The sequence below is a fragment of the Eretmochelys imbricata genome, chromosome 19, assembly GCF_965152235.1.
Source record: "Eretmochelys imbricata isolate rEreImb1 chromosome 19, rEreImb1.hap1, whole genome shotgun sequence".
NCBI lineage: Eukaryota > Metazoa > Chordata > Testudines > Cheloniidae > Eretmochelys > Eretmochelys imbricata.
Genome location: NC_135590.1, coordinates 12205373 through 12231390, shown reverse-complemented (window position 1 = coordinate 12231390; position 26018 = coordinate 12205373). Strand labels below are relative to the sequence as shown.

The 26018-nt window shown below is 51.9% G+C and overlaps 1 protein-coding gene across 1 annotated transcript in view; it reads right to left on the bottom strand.

Annotated features, from left to right (window-relative positions):
- LOC144277403 (discoidin, CUB and LCCL domain-containing protein 1-like) overlaps window positions 1–2716 on the bottom strand; it is a 48674-nt gene extending 45958 nt beyond the window's left edge. The window contains exons 1-2 of the mRNA XM_077838163.1: window positions 2710–2716; window positions 1474–1695 (exon numbers count right to left, since the gene is read on the bottom strand). Of these exons, the coding sequence (XP_077694289.1) occupies window positions 1474–1695; window positions 2710–2716 (229 nt within the window). The remainder of the gene's footprint in view (window positions 1–1473; window positions 1696–2709) is intronic.
- Between the last annotated feature and the right edge of the window lie 23302 nt (window positions 2717–26018).

Below are 26018 nucleotides of genomic sequence, written 5' to 3'. Positions count from 1 at the left end.
TAGCCCTGTTTCCTCTTGGCTCAGGGCTGGTCGGCTCCCCCTCCTATTGCCCAGGCAGCTTGTTGCGTGAGTGATCAGATATCAGACATCTCCCTGGCAGAGATTTCCAAAGGTTGTCCGGGAGGGGGAAACAAGGATTTCTCTGCAGGCAGGAGCCACTGCTCTGCCTGGCCTGTCAAATCCCTCTTACGTCCATTAAATCTCCCCCCGAAAATCCTGGAAATATTTGGGCAATTTCTCAGCAGACAAAGTTAATTAATTTGTGGACACATCTGTTCCCGTCCCTGCACCCTTTCCCCTCTGTCATGACCCCCCAGTCCCATATGTCTCCTCTGTAAAAAAAATTAAAAAGCCAGATTTTCTTGATCTTCTCCTTATCTAGGATTTTGTGTAACCCTGGTCACAATCCTTCAATTGGATCTGATCCCCACTGGGCTGGGGAGGGATCTGTTCCCAACTGCAGGCTTGAGACCTGGTAGCTCAGGCCTCTCGATTACTGGATCGTGGCCGGAGGCTGCAGGGCCGTGCACTTTAGCTTGGAAGCTGCAGATGCCTCAGTCCCACTGGGGGCACCTGGACTCCAAAAGGCAGCAGAACGGCACTGGCCGGTGGAGCTCAGAGGGTCAAGCCCCAGCCAGGGGGTCCCTACTCCCTGTGTCACTGAGCGCTGCTCCATGGGTGCCTGTCCCAGGCCAGCACCCGCTGGGAGTTCTGGGCAGGGTCAGTGGGTGACTAGGCAGCTCTGTCAAGGGAGAAGAGGCACCAGAGGGTGACACTATTTCAGTCCATAGGCGCCCCCCGATCCTGGGTGATTCCTCTGGACGAAGCTGGTGGGTCAGTGGTGATTGCAGCAAAGGGGTTCTCTGGGCTGGGCCGTTGGGAGCAGGACTTGCCGTGCCCTATCGGAGCATCATGCGCTGAGACCTCTGGAGTTTGATGTCTGCTCAGGCAGAACCACCTTGAAATGGACAGGTGGCATTGGGAGCAGGTGGGGCAGGGACTGGGTCTCCCTCCCTGTTTGCCCAGCACTGAGCACCCTGATGGCTCTCAGTACATTATAATAATGGATCAAGAGCCTGGAGAGCAGGCTGCAGACCAAGCATCCCAGCGTAGCACTGTGATTCTCCCCCGTGGGGGTTAGCTCACCCTTACACACTTCCAGTACTCCTGCAACCGTGCTGCATGCAGCCAAGGGGTCCGCTCACCCCCACACTCCTCTCCCAGGCCAGCCTTGCTCCCTGCCCAAACGCTCCCTGCACGGATCCCTGCTGACGCTGTATGCTGGGCATGCAAGGGGGTGCATGGCCTACCCATGCCCTGCCCTCCCTGGTACTGCACTGGTTCCACTTCGCCTGCAGAGCTCTACGCTCGCCGAAGGAGGCAGGGAAAAATCGCCCCCGCACGCCCTGCAACGTCGTGCATTGGTGGCTGCTTCTGCCCGTGTGGCAAAGGCTGTGCCAGGGAAGTCCTTACCAAGGCTGGTGCCATCAGAAGGGGATGAGAGCAGCAAGAAGCTAGAAGCACAGTGTTGGGAGGCTTCGATGTCCATGTCCCCGAAGGCCAGGAGAAGAGAGCTCCCTTCGGCTGCCTGGATCCTCCACTCGCAGGCTGTGTGATTGGGATACGTGCCAGGGTAGTTCCTGGAGGTCAGCGTCCCACTGTGAGGTGTCAGCACGGTGTGGCCACATCCGTCCCCTGGAACACAAGGAGGCAGGGTGAGAGACGGCCGGACGCATTTCAGACACTAGTGGCGCACGTGCCTCTCTCAGCTGATACATCGGCCGTGCTGCAGCTCAACCAGAAATGGCCCCTGTAGTCCAGGCACTAACTGACCCCTCAGAATCAAGGAGCACCCAGAGTGGGGCACTGGGAGCTGATTCTTAGGCTGCAGCCCTGACTCTGTTGCTGACTCACTGAGCAATGCTGGGCAAGTCTCTGATCCCGCCGCCTCCAGCTGTGGGTGTCCTCTGACTTCCAGAGAAGCTGAATATCTGCCATGCAGCCACACCAGCTGAAATCAGCACGAGCTGTGCATCTCAGCACCTGGGAAATTCAGGTCCCAGGTGTCTCAAGATAGGCCCCCAAAAGTAGGGGGAAGTGCTGATCTTAATTTCTCCATGTCTGTTTCCCCACCTGTAAAATGGGGATAGTAACATCCCCCAACCTTGCAGGACTGTTGGCAGCATCAATTCAGCTGTGTCTGTAATGTGCTCTGGTAGCCTCGGTGGAAGGTGCTATAGAAGATCAAAATCTGTATGATTTATTAGACTTATTAATAACCACTAACCTCTAAGGACTTCTCTACATGGGGAAATAGCCCAGAGTACTCATATGCAGAGTTAAAAGAAAAGGAGGACTTGTGGCACCTTAAAGATTAACCAATTTATTTGAGCATAAGCTTTCGTGAGCTACAGCTCATTTCATCAGATGCATCTGAAAGCTTATGCTCAAATAAATTGGTTAGTCTCTAAGGTGCCACAAGTCCGCCTTTTCTTTTTGCGGATACAGACTAACACGGCTGCTACTCTGAAATATGCAGAGTTGTTGCAGCTGTGTTGGTCCCAGGATATTAGAGAGACAAGGTAGGGGAGGAAATATCTTTTAGTGGACCAACTTCCGTTGGTGAGGGAGACCAGTTTCCAAGCTACACACAGATCTTCTTCAGGCCTGGGAAAGGTCCTTAGGCAACATCTACACCAGCGAGCTTACCCGGCATGGCTGTACCAATGCGGGCGCATCGCTGGAAGATCACTCATGTAGCTGCTCTATGCTGACGGGAGAGAGCTCCCCAATGACATAGCGCTGGGCACGTACCACTTATGCCAGTGAAACTTATGTCGCTCCAGGGGGTGTTTTTTCCACACTCCTGAGCGACATAAGTTTTGCTGGCATAAGTGGCAGTGCAGACATGGCCTACAGGGGCTCTAAGGAATACAAGCAAAAATGTCATCTACCTTTCTCCTCTTCAGATGCATTCAGCTAATGATTTCAGGGCTTTTAAAATCAGCTTTATAAAAAAAGCCATTGGAAATGAATGCATGTGGATGAGAAAACAATCCAGTAACCTCGCTCCTGCCATATCTATTTGGATGCGTGTCTCTAATGCGCGGTATGGGTATTCTTCATTTCTCACCACACGTGTGAGACCATTTCATCTGCTGTTTTCCTAATAGGTTTTAATGTAGAATCATAGAATCGTAGAACTGGAAGGGACCTCGAGAAGTCCTCTAGTCCAGTTCCCCACACTCGTGGCAGGACTAAGTATTATCGAGACCATCCCTGACAGGTGTTTGTCTAACCCGTTCTTAAAAATCTCCAGTGACGGAGATTCCACAACCTCCCGAGGCAATTTATTCCAGTGCTTAACCACCCTGACAGTTAGGAAGTTTTTCCTAATGTCCAACCTAAACCTCCCTTGCTGCAATTTAAGCCCATTGCTTCTTATCCTATCTCAGAGGTTAAGAAGAACAATTTTTCTCCCTCCTCTTTGTAACAACCTATTATGTACTTGAAAACTGTTATCACATCTCCCCTCAGTCTCTGCCCCAAAGCATTTACATGCTAGACAAAGGACAGGAGGGGAAACTGAGGGACAGAGAAGCAAAGTAATTTGCCTGACAGAGGCAAGAATAGAACCAGAATCTCCTGACTCCCAGGCCACTAAACTGCACTGCTCCTTCTCCCATACCGTTCACCCCAAAGTACGTTACAAGCTTCAGGTGCTATGGCAATGCAGCCTTCTTTGGGGTGGGACCATACTTGCCTAACCTCAAGCGCTTGGCCTGAGACTCAGCCTCTGATTCTCCTCTCTCAGTGTAAATGTAAATTTATACTCAACTGACTTCAGCAGAGCTATTCCTGATTTCCACCAGTGAAAGGAGAATGAGACCCTTGGGCCTTTGCAGGTGAGCCCCCATGATCTCAGCACTTTCAGCTCTGCAGCTGCACGGGTGTCATTTGGACTGATTCACCGCCGCATTACTCCACTATTACACACCAGCCTAACTGCCCTGACACCAATGGACATCCCCTCCTTTGTCTGTCTTGGCCATTGAATTTAATGGAGTTACACGGGCACAAAAGACGACTAACAGAGTGAAGAATCAGTCTCACTGCGTAAAACAGAGGAGGACTAGAGAGAGGGGTCTGGGTTAGACCAGCTGGAAAGCGAACGCTCATTGAACTCCCAACTCCCACCATTCTCTGGAGTCACTTAAAATATTTTCTTCATTAAACATCTTTTTCTGGGTAATTTTTCAGGCCATAGGGCCAAGAAAAATCTTGGGAACTGGAGTGTGGGGAGCAGCCAGGCTGAAAATCCCAGCTTTTTCAATTCCCCGCTGTGGCTAGCCACGGATGAGATAAGAGGTTGGATGATTTTATGGCTAAGGGACTGGGGCTTGGCTGGGACGCGAGGGCCCCAAACTCCATCCCAGAGTCCCTGTGCAACTTTGGGTAAGTCACTTAGGGCCAGATTTTTAGAGCTATTCACCTCTCTCTGCCTGTTTCCCCACCCACCCTTTGTCTGCCTTGTCTATTGAGAGTGTGAACTCTTAGGGGCAGGGACTGCCCCTCACTCTTTGTCTGTACAGTATCCAGCACAATGGGGTCCCAGTATTGGTTGGGGCCTCTAGGTCCTATTGGAATGCAAATAATACATAGAGAAAAGCAGTCACTTAGGCTTGGCATGTGAGCTAGAGGGTAGGGCACACAACTGGGAGTCAGGACACTGGGGTCAGTTCCTGGTTGTGCCACTGAGCTGCTGGCCACATAGGCACCGACTCCGTGGGTGTTCCGGGGCTGGAGCGCCCACAGGGAAAAATTAGTGGGTGCTCTGCACCCACCAGCAGCCAAGCTCCCCTCACCCCTGCCCCACCTCACCTCCTCCTCCTCCCATCCTGAGCGCGCCACGTCCCCGCTCCTCTGCCTACCTCCCAGCGCTTCCTGCCCGGCCGCCGCCAAACAGCTGTTTGGCAGCGTTAGCACATTCTGGGAGGGAGGGGAAGGAGCAAGAACGCGGCGTGCTCCGGGGAAGAGGCAAGGCCGGGTGGGGATTTGGGGAAGAAGTTGGAATATTGGCAGGGAGGGGGCAGAGTTGGGGTGAGGACTTTGGGGAAGGGGTTGGAATGGGGGCGGGGGCAGGGGGTTGAGCACCCACGGGAAAGTGGGGAAGTTGGCGCCTATGGCTGGCCAGCCACTTCACCGCTCTGTGCCTCCGTTTCTCCTTCCACCCTTTGTCTGTAAATTCTCCAGGGCAGGGCCTGGCTCTCGCTCTGGGTACCTACATCACCAAGCACAGTGGGGCTCTGATTTTGATTGGCGCCTGTCTCTGCTACTGTGATACAATGATAAAGCTGATTTGAAGAGCTCTGGAAACGGTGACCTGGCAGCTGTTTGTTTTTGCCACAGCGTGAAAAAGTTAAAACCACACTGCCCTTCCTCCTTCCAGTTTTCTCTCTGGCAGCACTGACATGTGGTTAACCAAAATCAGGAATTCTATCCCTTCATACATTACAGCTCTGCCACCAGCCGCTGATCACAGAAGAGCTTTTCTGTGCTCAGGGTAGGTGGAGATACGATGGGCACAGGAGAACATTAACAACACTATCAGAGAAAGCTAGTTGGCTCCCTCTTGATCTTTGCAAATTGAGGTCAGCCCAGTGAAAGATTGGTCACTTTCACTTCCCATTCCTGGTCAGTTTCACTTTCCAGTTTTCCTGGGCTAGCAAGCTGTTGTGCTGGCCTGGTTTCCCATCCAGGTAGGGTGAAAAAACCTGATTTGGTTTAAATAAAAACAATGTCGAAAAGCCCACAGCAGGAAAAAACACTCTTCAGATTCGCTTTCACGGCCTGATCCAAAGTCACTGGAAGTCTTTCCATTGATTTCAGAGGGCTTTGGCTCAGGCCCTTGGCCCTTTAAAAAGAGGAAATAACTAATTAAATAAATAATTTTGGGCTTACACTAAATTGACAGTGCCCCTTAAAAGTGAAACTTAAAGAAGAAGGAGGGAGGTGACCAGGGTTCTGCCAAGATGTTCTATCAGGGGGTGGGGAGGGGGGTCTTTTCTTCAGCCACAGACTGGTCCTGGCCAATGGAGGCTGAGTGTGGTCTATGGAGCCCATTCCTCGGGTGGGTACAAATCAAGTGCCTCTGATCAGGAGGAGAAAAGGCTCCGTTATCCTACTGCAAACGGGTTCGTTGTTTATGTCCAATAACTCTGAGGCTGCTGGGAGCTCGTGAGCCAGGCTTCTGTCCCCGCCAGCACACCTGCTTTTCAGCCCCATAAAGCCCCCATTTTTGCCAGCCACCCCCTCGGCAGCCCATGGTCCGGAGTTGCTATAGCACATGCTGGCTGGGGGAAAGCCTTTAACAGAGGAGCCACTGTGTGGCCAAATATCAATTAGGTCCCTTCTCTTGCTTGTCAGCTATTGTGCAGCCTGCATTTCAAATGAAAGCGGCTGTGTCCAAAACCAGCCCTCCCCATCTATTGGCAGCAGGACAAAACGGAGACGGTGAAGGCGTCTCTTTGCTTGCTTGCTTTGCTTTTCTCGGCCTCTCGCAGGGAGATGAGATCGCAGCGCACACAGCTTGAGAAAAACCTTCCCGCAAGAGCTGCTTGTGGGAGGCTAAACTATTATTCTTCACACATCGGCACGCACTTGGCTCTTGAATGCCAAAGCAGGAAGCTGCCGTGGTCTGGAGTGACCTCCGGCAGCCCTCGCCACACCATCCTGCTGCGAAGGAGGCTGGCCAGAGGAAGAGGAGCAGACAGCTGTGTTTTGGACAGGGCCATGGCCCGCGCTGCATTCACAAGCAGATGTAGGGCTTGATTCTAGTGTCATTGAGGTAGGGTGACACACCTGTCCCTCATTTCATTGATCCGTCTGAGGGTGACCACCTGTCCCTTATTTTAAATGGTGTCCCCTGACCATTTTAAACACTAAGCTGGAGCTTATGATAATTGCATTGTATACTAGAGGACAGTGGAAACGTACAGAAATGAGAGGAAAATCTATGCTATGCTAAAGGAAATGGTGTTTTCCTAAAATGTCCCTTAAAATCAAGTGTTGTCCCTTATTTTTCATGTGGTTTTCCCTTATTTCCATCCAACACAGGTGGTCACCCTACGTGGCATAAATCAGGAGTCACGCTGCTGAAGTCAGTGGAGTTACACTGGTGTAAACCCAGCATGAGCCAGCTCAGAAAGGCTCCCAAACTGCTAATTACTAGGGAAGGTAGTTCCCACACACATCACCCCACACCCTCCCCAGGTCTCAGCGCTCACCTAGCAGGCCAACTCTGGAGTCTCACTGCCAGTTCTAATCTAGTTTCCCTCCATTCAGGCCCCAACAATGGACCCTGTCCTGCTTCCATTGAAACCCAGTGACCTTTTGCCATCAGTTCAATCAGAGCAGGATCAAGCCTGAGTTTAGGCACAGCCATGGACCACTGGCTCCCATGCACTCTGCCAGTGACATCACACCCACCACCGACCCCCTCTGGAGCCTGGAGGCTGCCCATGGGGTCAGGCGTGTCTCTCTTTTTGAAAACCACAGACGAGCCTGATTCCTGTAGGCAGGCCCCAGTGGGGATCTGGAGTGGGTGCAGAGTCACCGGCACAGCGTAGGCTGGGATGACGCACAAGGCAAGAGACAGGATCTGTGGCGGGGTGAGCTGGAGAGACACATTTAATTTCCCCATGTGTCAAATCCCCTCCCTGCAACCTCCACTGGGAGTTTGGCCACTGACTTCAGTGGAGCCAAGATTAATCCCTTAATGAAAGCCCAGATGCCACCTGTGTAGCCTCAACCTTGACATGAGCTCTGAGATGCTACCCGACCTCTCCAGACCCCATCAGTGCGGCACTTCCCTGGTATAGTAGGCCAGGAGGTTAGCATCAGTTCTCGGGGAGTCAAGGACGGAGCTCCAAGCTCAGATGCCTGGGGTGGATTCCCACAGCTGCCGGAAGCAGGCTGCACCTGCCCGTCCCAGGGACAGAGGAGTAGAGGGGTGTGTTTTCCCTTAGGGGAAATAGCGTGCAGAGGTTTACAGTGAATTTGGAGCTGGTGCAAAGGGCCCGAGCGCAGTCCCTGATTTCCCCCCAGAACAGGGAAAGTCTGGACTGTTACAAGAGGCCAAGCTCTCCCCCTGCATTGCTGATGAGGCCCCTGCCTCCCCCGGTCACCAGGCCTGGCAACTGCTAGGCAATGTTCAGCCTCCTCCATGATTCATTGTGTCCCTCTCTGTGAGAGAGCAGCCAGTGACACTGGTTTGTGTGATATGGACTCCTGCCCACGAGGCGCTGAGCTCAAACCACCATCTCCTTTCACAGAAGCCTGCAAACGAGCGGCTGCCAGATGGGAACCACTGCTGGCCACGTCCAATCCCGCAAGGCACTGCCAGCTCTTTAACAAGGGGCTCCCACAAAATGCCCATCTCCCCCCTTAGCCTGTGAAATGCCCCGGATGGATGCCAGGGGTTTGCGTAATGCAGAGAAAGGGGGGTGAGGAACTGGGGAATCCAGTTAAAAATGCTCTCTCCCCACCCACGGGTGAAGGCAGCATCCCCAGGCAGACTCCTCCAGGAGCTTGCGTTTTGCCAGCCATATTTATATAGTGTCTCTACAATTCTGGGCCAGATCCTTGACAGGTGTTAGCCAGCACAACTCCACTGACTTCTGCAGGGCTGCCCTGATTTACCCTGCCTGAGGATCTGGCTCAAACTACATTGCTGATCATGTCAGCTTGCCTGTTTTGCAGTGAAGGGGCACTATGGGGGAATCCTACTGAGAAAGATCTGGCAATTTCCTGCACTATCTTTGGGAGATCTCACTGTATTAAGATGATGTATCATTGGGCTAGGGATTATCTGTAATTCCATGGGGGAGGAAGTACAGTGTGGGTAATTTAGATAATTTCACTCAGGTTCTAACACTGCTAGGGAGGCACCCTCACCTGGAGAGACCTGCATATATTGGTTCAGACTGAATTCTCCAGAGACCAACGGAAAAAGAAAGGACTTTTGGATGAACAGCCTAAGTTTAAACTGATGCCAGGTCTTCTTTCTGATGCAACAAAGGGACAGATCCTTCTGTCCAAGAGGGGCCCCCATCCTTAGGGAAGGGTTGGAAGGACTGGCACCTGCCAGAGCTTGAGGCTGGAGTTGGGGGTGATCTCTGGTAAGCTTATTAGCATGCATGTAGTTTCTTTGATTGTTTTTATATGTTTTCTGTGTCATGCTTTTACCTTAAGAATAAATGTGCTTGCTTAGAAAGAGCTGTGGGGTAACTTAGAGCTGTGGGAAATTACCTGGTCATTGCTTTTGGAGAGAAAGCAGAATGCAGATGCAGGCCTTTTAGGCAGTCTGGCTTGCTGGGGATATCACAGTGCAGGCAGAGAGCTGTGCAGCCAGGAAAAATCCCAGTCCGGAGGGAGAGATGTGGGTCTCCGCCCAAAAGGAGCCTAGAGTTAGTGTCTTTGTTGGACCACAGAGGGGGAATACAGGTGCAGTGGCCCTGAACTTTGACGCTTCCCCAGGAGAAACATTGGTTGAGCTTTTCAAAGCCGATGGTGGGATGTCCCCACATGACCCCCATTTGCCAGCAAGTGCAATCGCTGAATCCCCTCGCGGGCTTTGCAAATCTCAATCACTGGGCCTGATTCCCCTCTGCATTGCATACCGCGTTACCAGCGACTCCTGTCCTGAGAGGGGGTATGTGATGATTGCATTCTGACTGAGCAGCGTTCTACACCCATGCTGATCAAACATCAACGATTAGCACATGGTCCAAGGTGGCAGCCAGCCAGGCTCTTCTTGTCTGCCATTTGGTGCACTCTTGGCCAATTTGGTGGCACAGAATTTGCTCTTCAGCAGTAGGCGAATTTGTGGTGCTCAAAGATAGATTTCTGAATAAGGGGGAAAAGCAGGAGGTGTGGGAACATTCCCACCATCCACCTGGTATTTGTATGGGAAAGTCCTCTCTAGCAAGGAGGGCTTAACAGAAGCCAGAGATTTCGGGAGGGAATGGGGTTAACAATTCCATCAGAGCAAGGGGGGTGACCTCCATCATCCCTTTATTTAGGGGGTGGAGATGTTACTAGGGAGTTACAGTTATAAGTTTATAAGTTTAGTTATAACTGTAACTAAGCTGAATCAGACCCAGTGCCCTAGAGGGGAAAGTTTCCCTGGTCTGTTCTCAACCTCAGCTGTCAGATCACCCCATCAACTTCTTTTTGAATTAACTAGAAAAAAAATCAAATGTAATTTTCTCCTGACGGGGAGAATGGTACTTACAGGAATTGCTGACCTGCTGCACAGATTAAAGATGCAGATGAATGGGATTAATGTCATAGGGTTAGAGTTTAATCAAGACTCAAGGAGCGGGAGAGGATAATCTGCTTGGCCAGCGTGATGCCAAAGTACATCCAAAGCGCGCTGTAGATTCTGGCCATGCGCCGCTGTGACTGTGTTATCTGCTGCCTTCCAACTCCCACGGCAGGAAGCATTTTTGTTCCAGAGCAAAATGCCTGGAAGGTATTTATAATCCAATAAAGAGAATGGAGTGGGGGGAGGGACAGCAAAGGAATGGTGGCAAGAGATGTCCAGTTTGTGGTGGCTGCCCAGCACTGGCTTTGAGAAGTCAGAACAGGCTAATGGGGATTCACCGGTGTTGGAGAGGACCTGGCTGTCAGGGGCTGAACTTCAGCAGAAGACCAGAGACAGGCCAAGGGGAAGCAACTTCACACTTCCTTTTTCATCCCTTTAAAACCAGGCCCTCCGCAGATACCAGGGACACCCTATGTACTGCAGCTCTGAGGCCTGCAGCTCCGTGTCCTAGAGCAAGTCAGTGGTGGAGTTAGAAATAGAACCCCGGAGTCCTAGCTCTTGCACCCGGCCTGAAGCAAGGGATCCAGCTTCCCCTTTGCTGCCCGTGTTCAGGCAGCAGAGTAGGCAGCTCCTAGTCCGGGAGCAGTTTCTCCCTTGGCTGCAGAGGCGCGGGATTGCTTTTGGAAGAGCAGTGGAGGGATGGGAGATAGAGGTAATGGTTAGAAGAGCTGGCATCACCCCTCCCTCCCCATGCCCCCAAAGATCCTACTGCTGCAGCTCAGAGGAAGATGGGGAGAGAGGGCCAAGAGGAGATTGGCCTGGGAAATGAAGCCCTCTGTAAAAACATCCAAACCCTCCCTAACGCACATGCCAAGCACACATGCCAGAGATAAGCCGAGCACCACACTTGCGGCCAGGGATTTAATTTCAGGACTCTGCTGCTTATGAAGATGCTATCGGGTGTCTGATAATTGAAAAGTGAAAACTAATAAGGCATTTAACACTTGGTGCCTGGGGAACCCTGCTGATTAATTACACCTCACTCTCCTGGAGGCTCCTGGCCTGTTGTAACTGGAGCAGGGAGACTGCTGCTGAACAGCGATCCTGAATAGTCCTTCCCCTTCTGAACAGCTGGTTAGTTCCACTGTGTTCCTGCCCCTTCCCTTTCAATAGCGCAGTCTAGTGAGTAGAACCCTAAAGTGGGAGGTGGGAGACCAGCTTTCTGTTCCTGGTTCTACTGCCGACCTGCTCAGTGACCTTGGGCAAGTCCCTTCATCTTCCTATCCCTCTGTTTCTTGTCACGCTCTTTGTCTCTCTTGTCTGTTTAGACCGTGAACTCTTTGACACAGGGGCTGTGTCTCTCCATGTGTATGTACAGCTCCTAGCACAATGGGTAGAGCCCTGCATATCCGCGGTCCATTTTTGCGGATAGTGGATCAGATCCAGATACAACCGTGCAGGGCTATACTCACCGGCGGCGCCTGGCCCGTGGTGTCCAGATTGGGCAGCCCGGGGGGCACAGCGCACTCAGGGCCAGTGGCTGGGGCTGGCAGCAGGTCGGAGTTAAGGCTGTTCAGCACCTGCTCGCCGCGCTGCTTCCTGTCCAGGAGCTTGGGCCCCTTGAGCAGTGCCAGCATCCCCACCATGGCCCAGGCTCCATGGTATCTGAATTCCCGGGGACTAGATGGCCCAGGAGACAGGCTCATAAGCCATTACTGTTCCCCTAGAAGACACCAGTTCAGATGCAGCCACTGTTAGCCAGGAGTGAAAGCTTTCACAAGAGCTCATCTCTGACACGAGTTTGGTGGGTCTCAACCCAATTCTCAGAGAGTGAGTGTCCGCATCACACAAACTCACGGCCACTGACTCGACCATGTTGTGGAGCAGAGAGACCAGAGTCCAAATGGGCCCTGGAGACTGAACTCTCCTCTTATGTCTACAAGTTAGGGATAAATGGATATTGGCGGGGTAGGTTGGGGACTTTCAGCCTCGGCGGGGGAGTATATCTCAGTGCCTTATTATGCAGGTACCTCGGCTCCTTGTTGCCTGCTGTAACTGGCCCACTAGAAATGACACACAAACATTCTTCTCCCCACAAAGAGGGGATTAGCGGGAAAGGCTCTTTGTATCGCTGGTGACCAGAGCTTAATCATTTCCTGCTTTTCTCACCTGCCCTAGTCACCCATTTACCTGCTGCCTCTGGAATGCAAATGTCCTTGATCAGCTTGGTGGTGTTTGCACAGGAGCAGGCCAGTGGAAAGAGTCCATTGGCTGTTATCCAACAAATGAAAGGAGCAATTGTCTTTCAAAGCAACCCGTCATCTTCATCCTTTCCCCCTTCCATAGGGGCTTCCACCCAAGGATTCAGACAAGTGATCCAACCCTCCAAGCTCCTGTCAAACCTTCCTGCAAGCCCGCCTTTTCATAAGGAACATGTGCATCCCCGACTTCCCACCTGCTGGACCTGCCTGCAACACCCGTGATGATCCCGTCTCACACCTTCCCAAATTGCAAACGCTGTGGAGCTATGGAGGAACCCGGCGGAATTCCCAGTTTCTGCAGGTTTCAGAGTAGCAGCCGTGTTAGTCTGTATCGGCAAAAAGAAAAGGCGCACCTCTGGCACCTTAGAGACTAATTAGCCTGTAAGGTGCCACAAGTCCTCCTTTTCTTTTTTCCAGTTTCTGCAGAATCCCGATTCCCACGGTTTGGGGGTTATTTTTTCCTGATCTGTAAAAAACTCTAATTGAACTTTTTGCTTTCCCGGCACACTTGCATCTTCCTGGGCACATTCAGCAGGAAACCACTTTCATCGTGTTCAGCAGATTCCTGCCAGGATATTTGCTACAGGATGCAGGAAAGACAAAACACAGCACTGCATCTCCCTTCCCCTTGGTTTCAAGCTACAGCATTAAACCCAGGCAGCACTTGCATTCTGTGAGGCCAATGCTAGATGTCTATTGCCTCTGTGTGTGTGTATGTGTACAACAGGGGTTAGTGTCTAATTTATTTACTTCCAAAGGTTTCCTTTCTAGGAACCACTTAGTGCCACAAATATTTAACCCTGAAATCAGCTTACAGCTTTAAAAAAGAAAACCAAATGCAATTTACATGGAAATCTACAAGAGAAAATGCCCATTCCCTTAATCTGATCCTATTCAGAGGACTATAGGAGTACTCTTAACTAGAGCTGGGCAAATTGTTTTTGGCCAGAAACAACAACAAAAAAAAGCAGATTTGGAGACCCTGAACAATTTTGCAACTTTATGTCAAATTCACCAAATTGTTCTTTTGGGGGGATGGGGGGGGAATACCCCCAGAATTGAAACTTCATTTTAACATTTTCTAAACTTTTCCATTTTTTGTTTTGAAATGAGTTTTTGTTTAAAAATGTCCTTTAATTTTATTTTTAAAACCCTCAAAACTGTTTTAAAATGCTCCGCATCTAAATCAAATGTGTCATTTGACCCCAAATGAATTTTTGTTTTTGACTTTTCAGTTGAACAGAAGTTTTGAAAAATTTTGGTTTGACTCAAAACTAATTTCCTGCCCCCCCTCGATTTTTTTGAATTGATGGTGAACAGAAAAATCTATTATTCGCCCATCTCTACCCTTAGTCCATGCACAGAGCTACCACGGGCAACCGGAATCTCCTGCTTGGCTCATGTGTTTCATATAAAACTTCAACCAGGCTAAAAGAAATTTGCAAACATTTTTATGATCATGGGAGACCAAGCTGTGGTCTTGTGAACTGATCACAGCACGAAGAGTGAGGAGACCTGGGTTCTAGTCCCAGCTCTGCCACTGATTCTCCGTGCAACCTTGGGTAAGTCACCATCCTTCTCTAACTTTCCCCCTCTGCAAAATGAGATGATGATATCCATTTACGTGAAGGGCTTTAATATCTATGAATGAGAAATACTATAAAGTGTAAAGCGTTATCAGCATGGTTGTAAAATTCACTCGCTTCACACAGTTACCAAATGAATTTCACTGTAAGTATTTTTGGGCTCATTCAACTCCCAAACTCAACATGAATCGCGGTTAGTAAAGCCTATGTGAACTGATGCAAACAGGGGGAAAAGGATTTGTACAAATCGCTGCGAACAGAAACCTCTAAGATTTGTCCAGCTGTTAACCATAAGCTGTATATATCCTCTTAGCGCTGAATTCAGAATCGGGCCTCATGAGACTACCGATCCACAGTCCTGGCTCCATAGCAAAGTCTGCAAGATCCACATCTTGCTTCCCCGAGGCCCTGGGGTCAGAGAGGATACCATTTTACTACAAGGTATTAATGTGCAACATGATCACTGTAACGTGGGATGCCCAGTCTAAAAGAGCAGATAACATCACTGAGCAGCCACAGTGCGTGTAGGATATGTGGGGAGGGGATGTCACTGCTTGTTATTGACAAGGTTTCACGGTAGGGACTTGGAAGGGTAAAAGATTGGGGTGGGGGGAAGAGATCATTGCATCTGTCCGTTGGAGGGGAGAGAAAAAACACATTTCTAGCTAATTCATTCATTTCTCCCTTACACATTTCCTTCACACTTGTGTTTTCCCACCATTCCATCCAGCTTGTTTCCCAGTTTCCCCACTGGCTTCTTATAGTAACATCATGACAGCTCCTGACTTTAGATTTGGACAGGTATAATTTACAGTTGTTGTGGTTCAATTATCTGTGTATATAAATGCTAAGTCTCATGAATTTTCTTATTATTCAGCTAAGCTAAATCAGTTCCCTTCCCGCAGAAAAAAAGAAGCCACACAGCTTTTATGCAGCTCCTTTCCATGTAACCATGGGACCCCTTCCTGTTTCCATTGAAGTCAAAGGGAATGTAGGGCCTGATCCATGCCAATGGAAAGCCTCCCACTTACTTCTATGAGCTTTGGATCAGGCTCTTAGCCACTGACTGGAGCAGATGGGTACCCATGCCTATCAGTGCCAGGCCAGATCCTGAAAACCCTTACCCATGACAGTGGTCCTTATTCACATGAGGATCAATCCTGAAAGATGCTCAGCACCCCCCAGAGACTTAGTGTGAGTTGGGAAGCACTCACACATCACAGGATCAGGCCCACAAGCAAGGAACAGCTGCTCACAAGATCAGTCCGTGGGTGCTAAGGGAAACAGAAAGGGGCTTATGCAACAGCCGCCACGTTGGCCAACACACTGGGGATTGAACCGGAGAGCAGTGAACACACACACTGAGCTAAAGAGGCCGTAACAGACTCGTCTCCTCAGTGCGTCGGCACAGAGGGGCTCTACAACCCACTCACCAGTGGGTTACACTTGTTCACCTTTCAGGGAAGGGTCACCTGGCGGACTTACAGATGACATTTACGCTCTACTCCTCCTACTTGCAGCTCTCAAAACACTTTACAGGCGCTTCTTGTGTTGAATGAAACTTTGACAATCTGCTCCGGCCTTACAAGACACAAAGCGGAGATGGTCCCTGCCCCAAGGAATGTGCTCTCCAAGAGACAACCGCCAAGGAGACAGGACATGCTGGGACATCCAGGGAGAGTATTCACTTTGAGGTTTTCTCCCCTTGTGTGTGCTGATGTCTTTTGGGCAGTCTCAGAAGAAGTGAGGTTTTAGGAGGTGGCTGAATGAGAAGAGGGTGAGGCCTGGTACCTGGGCTTTGAAGGTTGAATCCACCTGAAGGGGCCGTGCGACACTTAAGCTATGTCTACACTGCAGAGCTGTGCTGGGATACGCCCCAGTGTAGACAAAGCATGCACTGACAGAAGGAATTTTTCTTTGGATATAGGAACACTGCCACCCTGAACAATCACTATGCCAAATCAGCATACCTGTGTCTGCACTGGGCACTTTGTCAGCATAGCTATGGTGGCTGGGGGTGTGTTTTTTTCACACCCCTGACTGATAGAGCTAGGCTGGTATGCTTCAAGTGTAGACCAAGCCTGAATCTGGCCAGCTTCTGCTGTACAATTCAATCACTATGGGCTATACATATTGGTCATGTTTCATTCTTATGTGCCCCTCTATAGCTTTTCATTCAGCCAACATACAGAGGAACCTCTGGAGATATCCACATCTTAAAAACCAATCAATGTAGACTGAGGAAGAAGTATTAATATGCACCCAGTCAGTCAAGTCCTACATGTGCATGAAAATGGGCAGCAAGACACACACTATGGACTTCAGCCTGAGCTGCCAAAACTCCCGTTGAAGTAGGGTGACCAGATGTCCCGATTTTACAGGGACAGTCCCGATTTTTGGGTCTTTTTCTTATATAGGCTCCTATTACCCCCCCCCACCCCTTGACCCGATTTTTCACATTTGCTGTCTGGTCACCCTGCGTTGAAGCCAACGGGAAAGTTTTGGAGGAACAATCATGCAAAAGCCAGAGATGGGTATTCTGATCTCCTACTGCATATACCCCAATTACGATCCACTGAATTTCACAGGCTTCCGGTTGTTGTTAGCCATTCCATTTCCCAACAGTGCAGTTACAAGGAGACCTGCCACGCCAAAGACTGTGGCGATTCTCCTGGAAAAAGCACACCCTGTGTTAGAGATGCCAACACCGTGGGTGCTCCGAGGCTGGAGCACCCATGGGGGGAAAACAGGGGGTGCTCAGCACCCACGGGGACGATCAGCTGTCGGCAGCCGCCAGTCAGCCCACCTGCCTTTGACAGTACAGTGTGGACCGGTGTAGACTGGCCACACACTGGATTCCTACAGGCGCTTTAAAAGAGGCAATAGCATGCACATTATCCTTCCGTTCTGCCACCCGGAGCCCGGTGTGCAGAGACAGCTCGGTGGAAGCAGCTGGAGGGATATTCAGTGCAGCAGCCCCAGTGCATTTCCCGCAGCGACGGGTCCGATCCGGGGAGCTGGGCTCTCCCGCTACGATCCGCGCCCCTCCCCACCGACCTGGCTGTGCAGAGCCCGGACCCAGCTGCCCCGGGCTGGGGTCGCTTCCTCCGGCCCCTCGCCCCACCCCGCAAACTTTCCCTCGGCAGCCGGGAAGTTCCCCCCGCGCGTCGCGGGGCCTTACCGCTCTGGGCGCTGGCCGGCGAGACGTGCAGCGGCCGCAGCAGCTGGAACAGCTGGAGCAGCAGAGGCGCCCGCAGCCGGGAGCGCATCGCAGCGGCGGCCGCAGCAGCCCGACCCGCAGCGACTCCGGCCCCGCAGCGCGGCAGCCCCCCGGCCGCGGCATCCCGGCGCGGGAGTCTCCCCGCCCCTCCCCGGCTATTGGCTGCAGGCGCCGGCCCGGCCCGGGCCACTGGCCTCTCCCAGCTGCCACTCAGCGGGCGGGCAGAGAGCGGGTCCCAAAGCTCGGCCCGGCCGGCTGCCCTATTATGGAAGCGGGGCGAAGGCGCGGGCAGGGGCAGGGGCAGGTGCGGGAGCTCGGCTCTGCCCGCGGCGGGACGCGGGGAATGGGAGGTGGGAGCGAATCCGGAGCGGTGGGCGAGGGATCTGTAAGGCTGAGTTATAATGCGAAGCAGAACCCTCAGCCACCCGCACCCTATCGCGGTGGGTCTCAGCCAGGGACACCCAGATGTCTCTTGTCTCCGAGGTCGGTGTTTCTCACCCCTGGGGGCTGCAGGACAGGTTTAGGGGTGGACTCAGGCTTCCGAGTCCGGAAAGGGGGATGGTGGCCGGGAAAGGTTGAGAACCCCCGCACCAGAGCAGCCCAGCAGGGCCGGAGTTTGAAATGAGAGGAGCCCCTTCCCCAAGCCGATCTCTCCCCCCAGCTTTGGGAGAGGATCAGAATCCAGAGTAGGATCCGGACCCAAACTTCACAACTGAAACCACCATCTCTGTAAGAGTGGGACACCCCTTTCCATCTAGAAGTCCCCAAACATGAATGGAACAGAAATCCAGGGTGGGACGGGGGCGCATCTATTACAATATTTACACGTGGGCATTATGTGTTCTCAAATGCGGCCACTGTGGCCTCAAGCAGCCATCAAGGGCTTTTCTTGGCTACAGCTGCCTGGACAGTGATTGGTGTCAGGGGCAAAGTAAAGGCCCCAGCCTCTCTCCCTTCCTGTTGCCCCTGGATGCAACCCCCAGCAGGGGTTGAGCCCTGTTCCCCTCTGGAGACACATGGGGCACAATGCTGAAGGAGTAGGCAGCTGGTGAGTTCCCCACCTTCCCAGGGGTGGTGGGGCTCAGGCTTTAGGCTTCAGCCCTGGGGTGGGGTGGAGTGCGGGACTTTGGGCTCTGACCACCCCTGGCCTCCCCTGGTCCCCTATCCAGGGCTTAATTTGCCCCCAGGCTTGCCAGGGCTGAGTAAATCTGCAGTGAAAAGTGATACTTGTATGTTTGTTAATATCACTTTTCACACAGACTTACTTACTAGCTAACAATAAATAAATTACAATGATTTGAACATGTCTATGTGCCTATTTATTTGTTTTTCCTAAAGGTAAGTAAGTATTTTAGGGGAACATCTGAGAGCAGTCACCAGCAATTGTTGGTGGCCGCACTCTGAGACACCAAAAAATTTGTCCTGAGAACCCCTAGAGTCACCATGGCCTGGAGGAAGGAGCAGATTCCAACCCCAGAAGGGACCAGTGTGATCCTCTAGATCCTCCTGTATAATGCAGGCTAGGGAACCTCCCCAAATCTTTTAGAAAAATATCCCATCTTGATTTAAAAATTGTCAGCAATGGAGAACCCACCTCGACCCTTGGAAAATTGTTCTAATTATTAGTATTCTCACCTTTAGAAATGGATGAGTTTCATCCAGTCTGAATTTGTCTAACTTCAACTTTCAGCTATTGGATGTGTTATACCTTTGTCCGTTAGACTGAAGACCCCATTATAAAATATTTGTTCCCTATGTAGATGCTTATAGACTGTGATCAAGCCATCCCTTAACCGTCTCTTTGTTAAGTTAAATAGACTGAGTTCTTTGAGTCTATCGCTAGAAGGCAGGTTTTCCCATTCTTTAATCATTCTTGTGGCTCTTCTCTGTCGAGCCCTGCGCAGATACAAAAATGGGTATCAGGCTTAACGATCTGCAAAAATTGTCTGTGGATATCTGTGGATGTGGATATCTGCAGATAGCTGCGGATTTGCAGGGCTTTACTTACCGTGGCCGGGCTGAGGCTGCCAGAGCCTGGTCAGGGAGAGTGTGTGGGCAGCTTTGGAAAGCCTGTGCAGATTCACAGACCCTCCAACTGCCCTCGGCCAAGCGGGGAGCCTGTGGGGCAGGGACACAGCCGGGGGCAGCTCTCAGCGTCCCCACCCCTGCACCTCAGGCAGGTGGAGGGTCTGACGCGGCTCCCCATGGCTCCCCGGCTGGGCTCCATGGTAGCCTGGCTGGGGATGGAGAGGGGTTGAAGTGTGGAGCTGCCCAGGGACTGCTCGGGCCCCTCACCCAGGGTAGGTGGAGGGACCCAGACTCCCCACAGCTGCCAGCATGGCATTCCCCAACCCGGCTCTGTCTGCGGCCGGGGAGCAGCTCGGAGCCACAGCCTGGCCACGGTAAGAGCCAGGTGGGGAACCGTGGCAGACCCTTCTCCTGCCCTGGGCAGGGGGCCCGAGCAGCCCCCGGCCTGTGTTCCTAACCCCCAGACTCCCCAACCAGTGTCCCTGCCCCCCAGCCCCCCCCAGCCAGGGCGGGTGGAGGGATACAGGCTCCCCACAGCACGGCTCTCCCAACCTGGCTCCAGCCTGGGAGGGGCAGCTTGGAACTGCATCCTGGCCACGGTGAGAGCCAGGTGGGCAGCTGTGGGGAGCTGCAGTGGACCCTCCACCTGCCCTGGGCAAGGGGCCCAAGCAGCCCCTGGCCCATGTCCCTGCCCCCCAGGTCCCCCGCCCAGGGCAGGTGGAGGGTCCGCACCACGGTTCCTCACAGCTGCCTGCCCGGCTCTTACCATCAGAGCCCTGCGCAGATACAAAATTTGTATCCTCATCTGCACTGCTGTCCGCAGAAATGGTCCACTGATATAAAGTGGATACCCGCGGATTTGCAGGGCTCTACGTCTCTGAACCCTCTCCAATTTATCAATGTCCTTCTTGAATTGTGGGCATCGGAACTGGACACTATTCTTGCTACAGTCACACCAGTGCCAAATATGGAGGTAAAATAACCTCTCTATTCCTACTTGAGATTCCCCTGTTTATGGATCCCTGTTTTGGCCACAGTGTCGCTCTATGAGCTCTTGTTCAGCTTATTATCCACCATGACCCCCAAATCTTTTTCAGTGTCACTGCTCCCAGGAGAGAATTCCTCACCCTGTTCGTATGACCTGCATTCTTTGTTCCTAGACTTATACATTTACAGTTAGCCATATTAAAGCACATGTTGTTTGCCTGAGACAAGTTCACCAAAGGATCCAGATCACCCTGAATCAGTGGCCTGTCCTCTTCATTATTTACCACTCCTCCAGTTTGCGTGTCATCTGCAAACTTTATCAGTGATGGTTGTTTTCTTCCAGGTCATTGATAAAAATGTTACATCGGATAGGGGCCAAGAACCGATCCTTGTGGGCCACCACTAGAAACGCACCCGCTCGCAGATGATTTCCTGGTTACAATTACCATTTACCTGCTGATTTTAAAATGTCTAACTGTAGTCATTTCTGTTTAACATCCTCCTAGTGGATATTGGTGGAATGGAAAGAGCGTTCTCACCACCATCAGATGAGACTGTGTCAGGACTGGGAGTCAGGCAGCTCTGAATTTGTACGCTGGCTCTACCATTCGCTATGTGGCCTTGAACAAGGCACTATGGGAAAAAGTTTCCAGTAAGTCTGGATAGTTCTGGTTTTGGGAGCTGAGTTTGAGACCCCTTGAACCTGGTTTTCAGAGGTGCTGAGCACCCACACTTATTTTAAGGTAACTAGGAACAGTGGGTGCTCAATGTCTATGAAACCCAGGCCTAAAGAGTCTCAGATTGGGCACCCAAAATCAATGGCCGAGTGACTTGCCTGAGTCTGTGGCACAGCTAGGGTAATAGAACCCAGTTTTGTGTCAGTGGGAACTCCACCTGGGGGGGTCAGTGGTATAATATGGCCTAGGTCAGTCCTACAGCAGTGATTATTTCTTGCAGATTACTTGGACAAACGAATGAGTTCACTACTGACTTGCGTCCCCTTCAGTCAGTGCTTATCCCAGTAACCAACCAGCAGATTCCAGTTATTTGCTGCTTCAGGGACTCTTGCGTTCTGTGTCTAGATTTGCCCTGATGCATTATGGGTGGGTAAAATGCACATCACCCTCATAAACCCAAGTCATTTCTGCAGCTGAAGAGTGTGTGTGTACTGTAACAATAAACTGAAACTCACCACCCGCAACACAGCTCTGCCCCCGTCCCGCGGCTCCACTTCTGTGCCAGGAGCCGGGCGGGGGGGGTGGGGGGTGTCTCTCAATCTATGTAAACATGGATTGGGTGGCCCCTCCCTTGACCAGCCATCTCCTTTGTCTCTGTCCCTGCACAACTGATCTACCTACAGCCCTTCCCTAGTACAGCCCCAGTGTAGGGCAGTGAGGCACCTGTCCTCTGTACTGGGGTGAATTTCTTCTTCTGTGTCTCATTTTAACCTGCCTCTGCTTCAGTTTGCTGATCCACGCATGCGGCCATGATAGCACAAAGGAGCAGACAGTAAAATATAAATTAGAATAAATGCCTATATATCGGGGTGGGCAAACTTTTTGGCCTGAGGGCCACATCAGGGTTCTGAAATTGTATGGAGGGCCGGGTAGGGAAGGCTGTGCCTCCCCAAACAGCCTGGCCCCGCCCCCTATCCGCACCTTCCCAAATCCCTCCCCCGGACTGCCCCCCTCAAAACCCCCAACCCATCCAACCCCTCCCTGCTCCGTGTCCCCTAACAGCCCCCTCCTGGGACCCCCCGCCCCTAACCACCCCCCTGGGACCCCACCCCCATCCTAGTCCCCGTCCCCTGACTGCCCCAACCCCTATCCACACCCCTACCCCCCCCAGGATGCCCACACCTATCCAGCCCCCCCGTTCCCCATCCCCTGACTGCCCCCCGCAACCTCAGCCCCATCCAACCGCCCCCTGCTCCCTGTCTCCTGACTGCTCCCGGGACCCCCTGCCCCTTATCCAACCCCTCCGCTCCCCGCCCCCTTACCATGCCGCTCAGAGCAGCAGGACTGGCAGCTGCTCCACCCAGCCGGAGCCAGCCACGTTGCTGCGCTGCCCGGCAGGAGCTTGCAGCCCCACCGCCCAGAGCGCTGGTGGCATGGCGAGCTGAGGCTGCAGGGGAGGGGGAACAGCAGGGGAGGGGCCGGGGACTAGCCTCCCAGGCCAGGAGCTCAGGGGCCAGGCATGACAGTCCCGCGGGCTGGATGTGGCCCAGGGGCCGTTTTTCCACCTCTGCTATATATCCAGCACTTTAAAATAATAATAATAATCAGGAGTGGGGTAGTCAGGTTCCAGGGAAACTCTTTCTGATTTAACGTCTAGTGCCTGATGCCTACTGAAACAGCAGCTCTTGTTAATTAGCTATTCGCTGAGGCTTCTTTCTGTCTTTCCGCAGATGCTTGGCATCAGCATGACATGCATTGGCACAGATGCCCCTTGGCGCCATCGTGTGGTCATGATAAGTTATACACTGACACAGGTAAGTTGGTACAAATTTACTGGCTTCCAGAGTCTGTCTTGGCCCAAGAGTGTGGCATTGGCCTTACCATGTGTGATGCCTACACCGAAAGGAGGCGACACAACGCAAAATCAAAGAGAATGTTGCACTCAAGTCTTAGAGTTTGTCAAACCATAAACCCACTTAGCAAAGGTTTCCCATGATATTTGTAAATGCATGTACGATCCAGTTGAAACAACGGGGTTTAAAAAACCTTCCCCTGCAGTGTTTGCAACCCAGAGGTGGCAGCACAGACCCACTGCCTGAACTTGAAAACAAATGTGAGCAAAGTGAAACTAAGTTCATGGGTTTTCTTTGTCCAAGCCTGGGGGGGGGGAGGGGGTGTAGAAGGGAAGGGGAAGGAATGCCAGGTGTATAAATGCTGAAAGTGTGGAAGATGTTGGTATTATTGTGTTTTCTCTTCTCTGCTGAGTGAGAGGGGCAGTGGGGGGATTAAAAGACAAGAGGGCTTGATTCTCATTCTGGCTGACTAGATCCTCTTTAAATTAACTTTGCACCTGCTAGTGTTCTGGGCCAGGCCAGATCCTGCCTCGTTCAAGGGGTAAATTAGAGCAGTCTCAGGAACCCAGAGTCCTCTATGCCAGTGGTTCTCAAAGCCGGTCCGCCGCTTGTTCAGGGAAAGCCTGTGGTGGGCCAGACTGGTTTGTTTACCTGCCGCGTCCGCAGGTTCGGCCGATCGCGGCTCCCACTGGCCGCGGTTCGCCGCTCCAGGCCAATGGGGGCTGCAGGAAGCGGCGCAGGCCAAGGGATGTACTGGTCGCCCTTCCCGCAGCCCCCATTGTCCTGGAGCGGCAAATCGCAGCCAGTGGGAGCCGTGATTGGCCGAACCTGTTGACGCAGCAGGAAAACAAACCGGTCTGGCCTGCCAGGGGCTTTCCCTGAACAAGGGCGGACTGGCTTTGAGAACCACTGCTCTATGCCACAGTCAGCTGAGACTAGTTAGAGCCCAAGGCACTCCAGTCACCCCCCCTCCCTGGCACACCAACACCCACACTAGGGGCTGCAAGAGGGCCAGCACAGAGCCATTTGGTCCACTTTATGCTGGCTGGGAAACCCAGTCTCCCAAGGGCAGGACTGAAGGATATTGGTACAATGAATGGAAGCTAGCACAGCTATTGTCTTCAGTTCTGGACCAGATTTTCAAAAGTGCTCAACCATCCACCTGCAGAGTGCTCCTTTGGAAACATGGCCACTTATTTTGGTGCCTAAAGGAGCTGTTTTGAAAACCTGGCTCTAAAACACTCCTGATTTACACTGGCCTGCAAGGAGAACCAGGTCCGCTGTGTGCTATGAAATCCACGTCAGGCCTTGCATACTTCTGATCCTCTTTTCCATACATTGGACATTTTTAAAAACAGCCCTTCCAACCTCATGTTTCCTTGTCATTCCTTACTGAACCCAGTCTTGCCCAAAATCTCAGAATATTTGGGAGGAGGGGGTGTGCAGGCCCCTGATCTACATCTCTCCCTCTGGAATTGGAAGACTCCTGTTTTGAAACCCTCACACTCCTGGGCAATGCTGGGCAGGTTGACTCAGCCCTTTATCCTTGCCCACATCAGGCTCTGTGCCATTTGCTGCAGGTGGCTCTTTCAGATGAGACCTCCCAACCCAAGGTCTTTCCTGCTCTCTGTGCAGGCAATAAAGAATTGATGATGGCGCTCCTCAGAAGAGCAAGAGGCTCTCTCACTGTCATGCAGGGTGCTGTGGGGCAGGTGGCTACTGCTCTCCACCCCAAAGGTAGCTGCATTTCAGTTGTGCTGTACATGGCTTATGAGGCGCTTTGGGAGAAAAGGTATCATAGAAAAGTGAAGTGTTATTAGACTCCTGTTTCTAGTCAAGCCTGTGCTCAGCTGTCTGCCAAACATGAAACAGGCATATTCTTCTGGGAGGGGTCATTAATGCCTTAACATATAAGGAGATGGTATCTGGCCCAAACGTTACCTAACTGGAAGTCTGCGGTGGCAACCAGCCATTAGGCCAATATCTATGCCCCGTTTGCATCAGATGGAGCAGCCCACAGAGCCTGCGGGGCCCAGCATGCAATGCTCCCCATCTTGATTTGAGAGGCTTAAGTACACCCCACAAAGGCTACGGGTCCTAGCATACAACCCTCCAACTCATGCAAAAGTCCTGTATATGTTAGGAACTCGAGCCAGGGCTGGAAACTGTGCTCAGCAGTGGGTCTCCTTAACAGAAACCAGTGAACTGCTAATATTGACTGGGCAGAACCATTTTCAGCACTGTTACTGAACGTATGATTGAGACTCAACAGCAAAGGGGCAATTTCCTAGTGTAGACATGACTTCAGTGGCCGAGGCCCAGGCCACAAATCCCAAAGTCCTAGTGTGCGATTCTCCTCCTTGATCCAAGGAGCAAGGGTGAGGCTCACACGGACTTCAGGTTTATCTTGATCTGTGTGGATGGCACCTGGATCAAGATGAAGTATTTTGGGCTGGAACATGGAGCCAACCCAAGGCTACCTAGATGGAGCATTGCATGCTGGCACCTTTAACCTTCATGGACTGCACCCAGGGCTGGCCTTCATGGGAGGGTTAGGATGCCAAATCAACAACTAGGGAGGGGGCCACATGGTGCAGCTGACCAGCCGGTTGGTTTATTTGACCCGTCACTCTGGCAATTTTTTTTTTTTTTTGCTCAGCTGCTCAAGGCAGCAAACCATGTAGGGGTGGCCCTGTCCGCAACTATATAAAGGCTGAAAGGAAGTATGCCTGGACTGCAGTCCGTGTGGCCTCCCAGAAGAGGGCTCTTAAGGGTGCTCTTAAGGTCATGACCCCTTCCCATCTTCCTCCACATTCATCTGAGCCTCTTGTCCTCATCTAAAGCCCCTGTTTTTAGGCAGAATAGCCAGGATCCCTTCTTATAGTCTTACTTGGGGGAGGGGAAGACAGGCCAGACAGCAGACATGGCAGAGCTGCCCACGTTGGATAACTGCCTCTCAGCTGAGCAGTCTCCCACCCCAGTTTGTTTTTTCAGGGGTGGGGATGTGAATGAAGAACAGATTATGCATATTAATTATTTTTAAACCAGGAAAACAATTCATTCCCAGCTCGAGGCAAAT